Source organism: Protopterus annectens, chromosome 5.part0, assembly GCF_019279795.1.
Source record: "Protopterus annectens isolate FY-2018-M chromosome 5.part0, PAN1.0, whole genome shotgun sequence".
Lineage (NCBI taxonomy): Eukaryota > Metazoa > Chordata > Ceratodontiformes > Protopteridae > Protopterus > Protopterus annectens.
In genome coordinates this window covers 1,846,572,047-1,846,585,622 of record NC_056735.1, presented here as the reverse complement: position 1 = coordinate 1,846,585,622, position 13,576 = coordinate 1,846,572,047, and the positions used below count along the sequence as shown (strand labels likewise).

General features: G+C 36.5%; 1 protein-coding gene across 4 annotated transcripts in view; it reads right to left on the bottom strand.

The window, feature by feature from the left end:
• Positions 1 to 13,576, bottom strand: part of LOC122801936 (serine/threonine-protein kinase Nek5-like) — a 626,240-nt gene that overhangs the window by 309,988 nt on the left and 302,676 nt on the right. For all 4 annotated transcript variants that reach the window (XM_044071668.1, XM_044071669.1, XM_044071670.1 and 1 more), the window contains one exon: positions 5,848 to 5,996. In XM_044071668.1, the coding sequence (XP_043927603.1) occupies positions 5,848 to 5,996 (149 nt within the window). The remainder of the gene's footprint in view (positions 1 to 5,847; positions 5,997 to 13,576) is intronic.

Here is a 13,576-nt window from a genome sequence, read left to right as displayed (position 1 = left end):
ATAAGATAGGGGAAGAGAAAGAGGGCTGTAGCTGGGAAGAGACAGACAGCCACACAGCACCTGGTTTGTCTGAAAAGGAAGGCTTCGGAGTCCCTGAAAACTGAGTGTCTTTAGCAGGAGGTGCCTGTTTGCCACTCTTCCTACCTTTAGTAGAAGGGCAGTAGTGCCTATGAACAAAGGCAGGCTTAGAGGAGTAATTTCTTTAAAATTTAGGAACAGGAGAAACAAACACATGCTTAATCTCCTGTAAGGCTACACCCTTATTCTGAAGGGACTTAAACAAATCAGCAGCAGCTTCCCAAACAAAGGTTTAGAATCCAGAGGAGCATCCATCAACTTAGCTTTAATATCATCAGGTAGAGGCTGAAGGCTAAGCCTAAAATACCTCCCTATAACCGAACCAAAACCAGCAGCCCTAGAAGAGGCATCTGCTGCATCATAACTACATTTAATAGAAAGATGGATGACTTGAGAGGAAGTCCCTATCAAGGAAAGAACAGAAGTTTTACCCTCAGAGTCTGGAAAATCAGAAATAAGTTGGCAGGCCTGAGAAAGAAGAGCCAACACATACCTAGACACATGGGTCTGATGATTAATAGCCCTAAAAGCTAGGGCAGTGTAAGTGTAATCCTTTTTACTCAGCCTTTCTATAGTTCTGCTGTCCTTCTCAGAAGGCAACAACTTGGGCAAAGGAAGCAACTGAGATAGCTTATCAGAGGCCAAAGACAATACAGAGAGGTAAGCAGCAGGACATTTACATAGGAAAGAACAATCCTCAGGCACCCTATAAAACCTAGAACTCTAACAAAACCATGGTACTGAAGCCAGACCATTTCCAAAATTACATTTAATGATTAACGACACTTAACAATAAAAACTTGTCACAGACGATAAAAAGAATACAAATGGTAAAATGATGAGCACTTTTGCCCATTAGAATAATCAACTTCATCAGATTATCCAACTAAAAACATCAAAACTTTAAAAATACTCTAAAGTTTCTTCACTGCCAGTTGCAGCTGACCAAAAATTTCATTGAATGGTCCCCAAACAAATTGAAAACCAGTAATAAACATTCAAGTCAGTTTACCTAATTAAGTATATTATTAACCAATTGGTACATAAATGCTCATAAATATGCAAAACGTTAACCCACCAGTCACATCTGATTGGTTAAACAATAAACCTTAGAACCAATAATTTAAAAGTCATTCAAATAGACTTATTAGGATATATCCTCCATCGGATTGGTGGATTGGCCCATAACTAAACACCATCCCCTATCTTCAAACTTGTAGTTTCTAACACCATAGTAAAATAACAATACTAAATAATAATAATAATAATAATAATAATAATAATAATAATAACAATAATAATAGTAACAATAATGTTAAATATGATCCAAACTGACAAGATGAGGGAATACATTCAAATAAAATGAAACATTTATTTATAAAGAATATATTAATAAAGAAAATTGAATGTTTTTAAAACTTTCTTAGTACGGTGCTTTATATTATAATATAACATCTACTTCTAAAAACTTATAGCTCCAATGCTTTAAGTTTCAAAAGACATGCAATGGAAGACTGCTCATTGGTCTCTGGCCATACCCCCACATTTAGCCAGATTTGCCTAATAATCTCCTTCTTTTCTAACTCCAGCTCTTGAGGTCCACCCTAATATTAGAGCCTACAGAATTGATAGCCATATAAGAAAACTGATGCCCAGGGAGCTCATTAACATGTTTTGCCAGTGCACTGCTCTGGCAGTTCTTTTTAATATTATATTCATATTCATATATTCTAACCCTAAATTTACAGTCGGTTTTACTGATATAAAAATCCATACATTTCAAGCACTTAACATCTCCCTAGATTGACAGTTATACCTACCTCTAACCTGAAATCAGTTCCCTTTTACTTCAAAAGCCATACCCTCACTTATTGGTTCACAGTGTTGACAAAATGCCTGACAAACAGAACAAGATGTATGATCATGAGAGGCTCCTAAGCAAAGAAGACACTTATCGTGGTGTTGTTTATGGGGAATCTGTTTCCCACACTGGCATTTACCCTTCCTGGATGACATTAACCTCAAGGAGCGCTAAAAAAAAAAAAAAAAAACCAAGAAAAAAGAACACGGCACTTATCTGCAAGAAGTCAGCAAGCAGGTTTAGGTATTCCCTGGAGAATGAAAATGCATTCAACTGGCAGAAACAGATGTAGAAAAACAAATTGATGATGAAAAGATATGTTCAGAATTGGTGGCAAAGAAGTTCTGTTTATGGTAGGCCTGAACGTCACTTTTATGCCCTGTACTATGCAAGAAGCATTTGGGTGGCGTTCAGCGTACCTTTTAAATAAGCAACAAGTAGTCTTTGATAGAATGGCCAGACCTTCAGGCTTCCATATCAGGGAATCCCATATGGTAAAGAATACTGCAGCAGTGAATGTAAGGATATCTCTAGCTACCACTTACCTCTTATGCTCTCACCTACATGAAGGCTCACTTAGTTCTAAACTTGAACAATGCTACAAAACAGTTGCCAAATTTGTTTGCAAAAAAACATTACCAGACCTACCACTGTTTAGAAATAAAAACACTTAAATGGCTCAAACTTCCTCACCACCTATCTTATACCTAGCTCATCTTAACCCACAAAAGTGCCTATACCCCATTTGCCTGCCCAACAATTAGCCCCATACTTCAATTCTATCTACCAAACCATCCCCTTCAGTCAAAAATGAAAAACAACTGGTTACCATTTAGAAAACATAAAGGGCTGCTAGGGTCAGTCTCTATTCCAATAATGTAGCTAGAACCTGGAATAAAATTCCTATATCAATCAAGTCTATCTTACAGCTTCATCTTTTCAAACCATTACTAAAAGACTTCCTCTCTGCCTCATGGCTTTATCCCTGCTCCTCATCTGGGACACAGCTTCTCCTAACATCCTTCACCACCTTCTTATACCACCCTTTAAAGCAGTGAATCACTTAACCTCCTTATCTCCTTCTAATACCTCACTTTATTGTGCTTCTTAAACTACTATGCATACTCCTAATTAGCACAACCAAATTACTGTTCCATCTCTGCTTTTCTATTAAAACTTAAACTCGCTAAGTCTCTCTAATACCTCACTCTAATGTATTTCTTAAATTACTTCTACCTGTCTTATACACCACCCTTCTATTGGTAAATTCTCAACACAATACTGTATATCAATTTTTGTGAACATCAATACAAATTTTATTATATTTATTACCATGCTATGTATACACTGTAACTGCATTTGTTATTGTAAATATTGATTACATTAAATGTGTAACCTTGGATCTTTCCTCCCAGGGCCTCAGCTGAAAAAGGGCAGTCAGACTTTCCTGATAAACAAATTTCAATAAACAAATAAATACATACATATTTACTGAATACTAGCCTTCAGTAATAAATCTGATCCCATGTAAAAACAATACTAAATCATATTAGGAAAGCATACATGTAGCTATATATGATCCCCATGTACTCAGAACTTCAACTTTACTATATTTGCGCAGATTTAAAAACACATGCATGCAAGAGAAAGGAAAAGATGGTCTGGCAGGTTAGAGATGAAATTCCAGGCAAGATGGAAACTCTGGATCCAATGGTTAGGAAAGACAAATGGTAACAGGAAACAGCTAGGAGAAAGAGAAGTTAGAAAGGGTGCACCTGCTGAAGCTAAAAAAGTATGCAAATAATGTAAGTAGTTTTAGGGCTCTATCTGACTGGGTATTACTGTGATGGTTTGTTTGGATAAAAATATTAATGAGTTGTTTACCTGTAAACAACATATTTATACACTGTATAACCGCAACATAATAATATGTTATAGAGAAGTAATGGAAAATGTATTAGGGAACTACAGTGTTATAATTGTTACCTACTGACATGGGGAGAGGGGTTATTCAGTTAACAATACTTAGGTCTTGTTGGGTACCTTTCTTTTCTATTTAGTTGTTCCACATATTTTTGTTTCTGCTTCTGGACAGCAAATTGTTGTTGGAGTTTTAGTTGTTGGAATTTGCAGCCATCAGTAGTGTGTGAATCATATAGCGTCTTTAAGAATTCATTACCTTGAACTACATAAACTGATTTAAATGTGTGAGCAAGAAGGTGATGATAATCATAAATAATGAAAATCTATCTATGACAGTGTGAGCCCCACTACGACACCTACAGTACTGCTGCTGCTGCTACTGTCTCTGTCTACTGGTCAGTCTTCAGAGCTCCTCCACCTTGAGTCATAAGTAAGACCCCAAGATACTTAAGCTTCTCCACCTAAGCTGTTTCCCCTCGCTAGGACAGAAAAATATAATCATTTCCTGGAGAAAAACATGGCCTCTGATTTGGAGGTGTTAATATTGATTCAAATGCCTTCACACACAGCACTGAGTTGCTCCAGTACACACTGAAGACTACAGTCACTTGAGGCTAAGTAGACAAACAATATCATCTGCAAACAAAGAAGCAGCCCTCGCAGACCCAAATTGGATACTCTCCAAATCTTGGCTGAGCCATGCTTTCTTGTCCATTAAAATCATAAGCAAGAGGAGAGACCAGACACTTCCTTGGTAGAGTCCTACACCCTTCTTGAACATTGTTCAACTTAACACAGAGAATATGGACATACCTCCTATCCTTAAACAAATAAATCTCATGCAATCTGCAAACTCTGTCTTCACCTCTGCCTAACCATTTACTTGTGTCTCTTCTCACCTCTGTTCTCCTCTTTCCTTTTCTTTCTTAGCTTTATCAAGTTTCCCAAATGTCTTAACATCCATTATCTGACAGTCACCTTTTTTTCTTCTGTCTCTGTAAATATAAAACATATTACCATGCTGCAATTTGGCACCCTATGGAGTACTACCCTTTCCACTCAGATCCTTTGGCAATCTAATGTGACACATATATTTTTTCATAAATGACTAGCATTCTGAAATGTACACAGAGTGCCAAACTAACTATATTTCTTATACTGTACTTGAAGGTTATCTTAAATGATGTTTCTCTTTAGCAAATTAACTTCTGACTTTTAAAATGCAGTGTATTACACATTGTGCTGTAAGGGTGTTTACTGTACCATTGTTTTCTTATTCTCATGACCTTGGCGAACTTTTTTTCCAAGGCCTCTGCTGAAAAGGGCTATGTCCAGTTGGACTTAAATGCAAATAAACAAACAAATAAAGCACGGGGACCAAATGTCACCATACCCATCAAATGTCCAGATATTTCAGAATGTTCAGATATCTGTTGCATATTTGTTGGGCTGTTCTCAAAATCTGTGATTTTCTGGTAAATCACTGAGGACTGAAGTCTCTAAATAATGATGAACATTTGAGTTTCAGACTTCATACCCTTCAGAAAATGCATGCTAATGCAAACCTGTTATTCTATCAACTATCTTTACAACAGCGATATTTAAAAACTATCCCTGTTTTTAGGCTTTTTTCCCTCCATTATTTTTGGCTTTGTCCAGAATTCTTGCACTAAATGGTTGAGCAGTATGAATGATGGACAGCAGAATTCTTGCAACCCTGTACTGTTATAACTTCCTAAGAGACATTTTAGGGTACACATTTATATGCTTTCATCAGGACTACAAAATACAGAGGTATTCTTAAATATGCCTATGTCATGAACAAGTGCACTATATTCTTTTCCTGATGTTAGCACAAGTATTCATTTTAAAGCAAAAAGAAGTGCAAAGACAAACAGTGGCTATTAAAAATAATAGTAAAAATGATGGCACTCATTTGAGCAAATGGCTGTTTTAATGTTAAATACTGATTTCATGAATATTACCTTGACCTCTGGCTGGTAAAGCTTTGCTGGTGGCTTCCATTCATTTTTAACTGGCAGTGGTTTCTTCATAACAGGGACATAATTGGGTTGTTGTGCAACCTTTTCTGGCATTTTAGGTTTTTGTAACTTATCAGCTGCTTTTGCAGAACCTAGAGTGAACAATAAGGAAAGGGCACAGCCTTTGATGTCTGCATTATATTGCAGTTACAAAAATTATGAACATAAGCATTTCCCCAAAGACTTTACCCAGTTGTAATAAGCTGCCACTAACTCCCACAGAGAATATCACTAGCCCAAATATCTTTATTCCTGGCTTCCAACTTTTACTAATGAAAATTTACAGAACAAAAGAAAAGTAGAATAATTTTTCTCATAACAATGCTAATTCATTTTTCCTGTAATTTATAATTACAGAAAAAAAAAAACATTCTCTTCAGTCCAAGCAGAACAATTTCACAACTTGCAGCATTTTATCTTTTTGAAACACTTACTTCTACAGTGAATCTATCGACTCTGTTACCAGTTCACTAGTCCTGCTCTGGACTGTCCCACCATCAGTACTTCTTAAGATGATCTGTGTTGTTGATATCAAAATGTCTGTTTTGTATTCCTTCCCTGTTTCCCTATTTTTTTTTATCATTTTATTTTTTTGTGTGTTTAATCCATTTCTGAAATGCTTAACATCAATGTCTTTTTTCTACATGGATTATTTTGAGTTGCAACATTAAACTCTTTTTTTCTAGATGGATTATTTTTGAGGCGCATAATGTAATACTTCCACCCCTTCCAAACTGTAGACTCTTTCACTTAGTTTCACTACTGCATTTCCCTTAGGTACCTTTGTTTTCATTCTTTTATTTTTTTCTATTTCATTTAACTGTTTAACACATATATTTTTCTTTTTATTCCCATATCCTTTCTAGATCAGCTATCAATAACTACATAGAAAAAAACTAAACTGAAGAAATTCCTTTACAGTTTTGTCTGGCATCTATGGGTGCATAAAGGTGGCAGACTTAGATAGGCTTTAACTTTCTCATTTCTTTTTCTTATTTGTTAAGTAAAGGGTTACTTGTTGTGTTTTTCAGCTTTTCCCGGTTAGGGGTCGCCACAGCGGAACTCCGGTCTGCTAATGATTGGTAGTAGATTTTTACGTGCTGAGTTGCCGGCTCTGACGCACAACCTTTAACGAAGGTACGCCCATTCATGCATGTCTCCACACAGAAGAAGCTCTAGCTGAGAATCGAACAGGACAACGTCTTACTGTGAGGTGACAATGCTACCACAGCACCACCACCGCAGTAAGTAAAAATATGGATTTATTTCTACTGCTCCTACTAGATGTATCTGTCTAATTTTTTCAATGGTAGACCCAGTTTAAGGTCTAAATGTCACATACAACATGCATCGAAGGTGTCACATATAACAGTGACACACTCTCTAAGCATCCACAAGACAGCCACCTCTGTGTACTAGATACTTCCCTAATATTGCAGCAGATGCACTTGAATTATTTAATTTTAAACATACTGAAATATATTTGATTATTATTTATATTACTGGAGGTGAGAAGCATTTATTGCAAATGTCTCATTCAATTCATTGCGTCCTATTGTTTATAAGTTCATGGGTGAATGCCAGACTAGCTACCCTGAAGGAACATTTTAGGCCTAGTCAATAACCCGAGGTCAGAATTAAACCTTGTACCTAGTTTATGAGGTAAAGACCTTAACTGTTATGCCAAACCCATACCTGTTTTGTTTGTCTTTTAATCTCTGCACATTTAAGGTCAGATGGAATACCTTACTTGGTATTCAGAACCCTGTAGCATAAAAATATTGGTAAAGAATCAAATTCTGACTCATAACCTGGATTTTCAATTACATAACTCTGTGAGCTTATTTCTTCATTTTTCCCTTCAGGATGAAGTGATCTCCAGTACAGCTGAACACAATAGTCACTCTTACATAGCAGCAGCAGCAGCTCTCAGCACATAATTCCATTCTTAGGGTAAAACAATAACAATGTAGAATTTGCTTTATGTTCTGCAAAAAATAATCATAAACTAGATGATTTGGCTTTTTTGTTGAAGTACTTTCTACCCCCATGCTCTCACATTCAAACACATAATAGTATTTCTCCTGTCAATCATGTTGAACTTAAAAGTGGTTACTTACATAATAGCAAACACAACTACAAGGGGTTGCCTTTACAAAGTAGTTGTATGGCTATTCAAACCATTTATTCACTAAATCATGGAAGTAGAAATCAAAGTTAACAGATACATTTCTTTAAGGGGGTATTTTAACAAAAACAGTGTTTTTAATCCCAGAGCATCTCATTTTATACAATGCTTCTGATAGATATGGCAGTCTGGGAGTTCTGGGATTTGATTAATTCATAGCCACAGCAAATTGTGATGAACAGCCCCTGGATGAGAACGGTACATTAAATACAACCTCCCTACAAAAATCAAACATTAAAAATCACTATCTCTACAGAAGAGCTTCAATCAATGAAAGGCTACTTTTGCAACAGTGTGCATAAACCACAATTCAGTCAACTGTTTCAGACCTCCCATTACTATTCTTTCTTTGTTACTACCTGAGATTCATACTGGTAGTCTACAATGTGCAAGGGTACTTTGCAAAAGCCAAAGGTCTATGCAATTCACAAACTACATGATGTGTTTAAGCTAAGTAGAATACTGCACCTTGCATATCATTATGAACCATGACACAAGCAGTTATGCACATGAAGGCACCCAGAAGAATAACTTAATTCACAATATAAAGTAATGAGCACCAAAGTATAGGACCCGAGTTGTGCTGCAAAAATGTCACTTCTGTGTACTACCTCACATAAAATCAGTCCAAAGGCATTACAGCAGGGTGCTGAAGTGTTATATCGCACTGTAGTTTATGGCTGTGCAATATCATATAATAGTATACAGTCCAGAACAGTAAAAACGGTTGACCTTACTAAAGCAAGCCTTTGTACCTGAGAACACAGTGAACAGAATCATAGGCATGCAAACTAGAGTGCTAGGCAGTGCAGCAACTGTACATGTTGTTTCTTCCAGTGATGGAAAGGAATAGTGTTTAACTCTTACTCCATTCATAGCTCCCCTACCCAAAATGAGATGTAACTGAGAGGTGGTATGCATGCATGTGCAATGAGGGAGGAACATTCATGAATCAAGTTCTACCTACATGAATACCTGCATCATCCTAGCTGTGCTTCTGATCCACTGCTATACACTTTACATATCAGTAGTGGCCACACTGCAAGTGAGATGCAGTGCACACGACAGTTGAAGACAGCACCATTATCAAGTCTAATCATCACCATCAACCCCATTTTTTCCCATTTCCTACATGGGGTCAGGGTGTTGCATAAATTCCCGCCACCTCTCTCAATTCAGTACCACTCTCTTACCATTTTCAACAGTCATGTCTAACTATCTCAAGTCTTTTCTCACACAATCCAGCCAGCTCTTTACAGGATTTCCTTATTTCCTCTTGCTTCTTCCTGTCTCTCCCCAAATATTCTTCACTAAATCATCTTCTGTTTTCCTCCACATAGTATAATTGCACAATACACCCCTAATGCAAATAAAATACTTGGCACACAGCATAATAAACCATATACAGCTATAAGCAATTTGTTGCTATTAAAGTCTCAGTTCAGGCATTTTCTAAAGGATAAGCACGTAAAACACATGCACAACAGCAGCAGCAAGAACAAGTATGTGTAGGTATGGTTGTGTATTTGTTCTAAATGGGTTTGTGACTGGTATGGAGAAGTTCACTATGCCAAAGCAATTTTTTTTCTTTTCATAAAAGCTATGGCTATTGTAAATTTTGCAGCATGTAGTAACATGTGTACCAGGACTATGACAGTGAAATTAATTCTGTTCCTCAGATATGCACACACTTGCAGTGTGTGGATAATTTATTTTATGTGGACACTAGCTTGATGGCTCAACCTCTCCAGTCCCTGGCTAAAAGGATCTGAAAACAGGAAAAACATCACCTATTTTTGAATACAAATATCAGGACTATCTTGGACTCTTAAGCAGACAGAAAGCAACTGCCAGTGCAGACACTGCCTTATTTCTAGAACGCACAGTGGATTCTACTCTTGAAACAGAGCTAAAGTTGAATTTCATTTTGTGTGTAGAACTGCAGATTAATGTTTTGAACTTCTAAGTCATTGGTAGTCAAAATTCTGTATATATGTTTAACTACTAGTGGAGATAAGTCAAGATAGGATGTAAGCCAGAATTATTCTTTGAGCTACTTGTTTAAACATATTTATTTTGTGCTTTCTCTGTTCAAGTTTAAATCTGTTTGCATAGTTGATTTTGCCAAATACAGTGCTTATTTTTTCAAGTAAAAAACGTCTACTAATCAGTTTTAAATGTTTGTGGCTGTAAATGTAGTTATTAACTTAAGAGAATGTATAGTGGAATTTGGCAGTAATAAATGTTGACTTATGCCGTAAGAAGAGTAAGAAGAGTTACTGTTCAAGCAATTGTTATTAATGGTAAAATGTCATGGTTTCTTTATTTTAAAGAGAACAGTAACTGTGTTTTTTCATGCTAGTGTGGTCTATCTTGTGGCAGCACCACCTTAAATACAGGGAAATTACTGTTAGTATTGGAGAGATAACATTAATCCATAAAGAAAAATATTGTGTAGGTTTCTGTGCAAAATAATCTTGGTCAAGTTTTACTGCTGATAAATTTACACTGGAAGGCAATGGACTCACTCTGAAGTGATGTACACTATGCAGTTTAATGGGTGTGGCAGGTGCTATTACTCAAAGTAGCAGCAGGCATTCACTATACCATTTTAAGGCCAATCACCTACTGTATATTGTATGGTACTAACTGCATGGATTTAAAGCCTATGTTAACCTTTACAATCTGATGGTAGCGTTGTGACAGTCATGAGACCATAGCCCATCTCTATCACAACTGGCATAAAAGATGTGTATGCTGTCAACATTCCACTGATGCTTACCGGAAATTCTGTTACAAAGTCACCCACACACACAGACATCAATATATTTATTTTTGATGTAGAGTACACATTATTCCATAATCTGCACTCTGCTGCTTTCAGGCAACCAATCCACATCATAGTAAGTGTTCTCTATGCTCTAGGTATACTGATAATACTCAAAATTCTGTAGCTTACCTAAGTTGTGCAGATGCTGCACACTGTCATTAGTATGATTCTGTTCAAGAATCTTAATATTGGTAGCCTTTTGTCCCAGAAAAGATGTACTATGCATTTCATTTACACTGTGTGTCATGCCTATGAATCTTCTTGTAAAATTAATGCTACTTAAATGAGACTGTTTTTATCCCGAATATAGTGCCAAAAATTAAGGCTTGTTTATTTCAGCTGTGCACATCTCCACACTTCTATTGATTTCAAAACAATATATTTCATGACATTAGCGGTGAAGTGGCTACAGCCATTTTGAGAAAAGCCCAAGGACCCCAGATTTTCATTACATTTTCAGAATTCACAGAAAAAATACAGACATCTAAAAGGGCCATCTACAATAGCAGTCATGGAAGATATAGGCTTACTTACTGGAAGCAATATGTAGGTCTGTCCACACTAAAGCAATACTTCAACCAGTCTACAGTAAATGGTACATGTAAACACATTTACAGTAAGTAACACACAGATGGCTAGTTTATCATATTGTCATGATAACTTTAAGTTAAGGCGCTGGTCCTTTTTCATGATCTTATAGTAGAAGTAACATTATTATAAGATAAATGCTGTAATCTAGTTGTGCAATCTTAATAGCCATTCCATTGTACACTGACAAAACAGAGAAGCTATGTTCAGACTAACTGTAGGAAAAGTAGTATAGATGTTCCCATATCCAAATTGTCCCTATAACAGCATTAACAACATGCAAGTGAGTCTGAGGGCTTTTACCACACACACTCTGATGAACATCATTATTCAGAAAGCTGCTATGTATTAATACTGTTAATAAATAATAATAATTAAATTACAAAGCAGTGATCCTTTCTTTTTATGGTGTTTGGGATTAGACTAGTTGTAAATGGCAGCAACAAGTTGAAATATTTTATTTTAGCATTATTTCTATCACTCTCTTTCCAAACACATGTCAGAGGTTATTGTTATAAGGCAGAAAAAGCACGTTCTGTGTGCAAAAGCAAACAGCAATTTACAAGTTGCAATGAATGCTCATTCATGTGAAGTGCATATGTACTGACAACAGGTTGAAATACATTACGGTAATCATTCATTCTTTCTTTTACTTTCATCAGAGGAGTATGAAAAAATGTCTGCCATTTGAGGGTTGGGAAAGCAGGCTGTGTGTAATAGGATAGGAAAGTTATATGATCCCTGATGATTGATCATTTATATGGCTTATCAGGGTCTGTGTCAACAAGGTGAAATACATTATTGTGGCCATTACATCTTTCAATAGCTGTAGAATCAGACATGTGAAGTGTACACACATAGCTGCTATATTTTTGGGAAGGCAGGCTATAATGTATGTATCAGACAGAGAAATAAGTTGATGAATGTTACAGTGTCCATTACAGTTATGTGACTTTTTCAAAGTCAGAGGTAATATAGCCTCTCAGAAGGGACACATTCCATTAGGATAGTATGTGCAAAATGAGCTAAAAATAGTGTTGTATTTTAGAAACACAGCAGAGAGACAACCATTGTTTGGGCTTTCAGGTTATTACTTTATTATTATTTTTATACATGTTCAGCCTTTTAATGTATAAGTTTTTAGATTAATTTTATAACAAAAATGCACATTTTTATTTTTCCCATACCTGTGTATAACTAGTGGCACTAGCTCTGGAGGGACTAGGTTGGGGAGAATGGGACAGAGAGTCCAATACTGTCTTGTCCATCCTGTGAGGAGGGTGACTGTCTATGCTCACTGCAATGGAAGCATTAAGAGCTTGGTAAGCTCCATTCTGCAAATTGTACACTGCTTGGTCATGAGGTTGTGCATGCATGGTAGTGAGAGCACACCTCCTAAAGGCACTCAGTGCAGAGCTTGCAATGCTGCTGAGGGTGGTGGAGTTAGGGAAAACTCATTGGCAGCAGTATGATGCTGCACTACTGTCCTTAATCTCATCAGTGGCCCTGGATATGAGTCATATTGAGCCCAGGGGAGGTTAAAGCAGGACAGGTAGAAAGACTGAATGAGGCGTAGAGCTGATGGACAGCTCCAGGGAAGTAGGGTAGGGGGAAAAAACTAGAATTCCTTGAAATGAAAATGAAATCTGAGGTTTTCTATTTCTTCCTATATGGTGAGAGGAATGATTTACTAAGACTTCCATTTAGTAGAGTGACCACATCATATAGAAATGAGGTGTATTCAAAACAGAAAGCTCTGCTGTTTAGAGATGTAAAGGATGCCAGAGACTCCCATCTTGGATAAGGCTGTATGAAATAGTACACACGGAGTGATGGGATGTACACTGCATAATGAAAATGAGCATGTTCTGTTAGGACGAGTAATAAAGGAATGTTGCAAATAATATGAAAGTTCCTTGTTGTCAACTATATCACATTTTCACACTTCATAGATGGGTAACTGGAGCACTTGCAAAGCAATGTTTTCTGATGAAAAATTTCCCTTGTTTTTGTTTACTTTTTGAATATATCATGCTACCATCTCCATGATTATTTTATTTTTTATT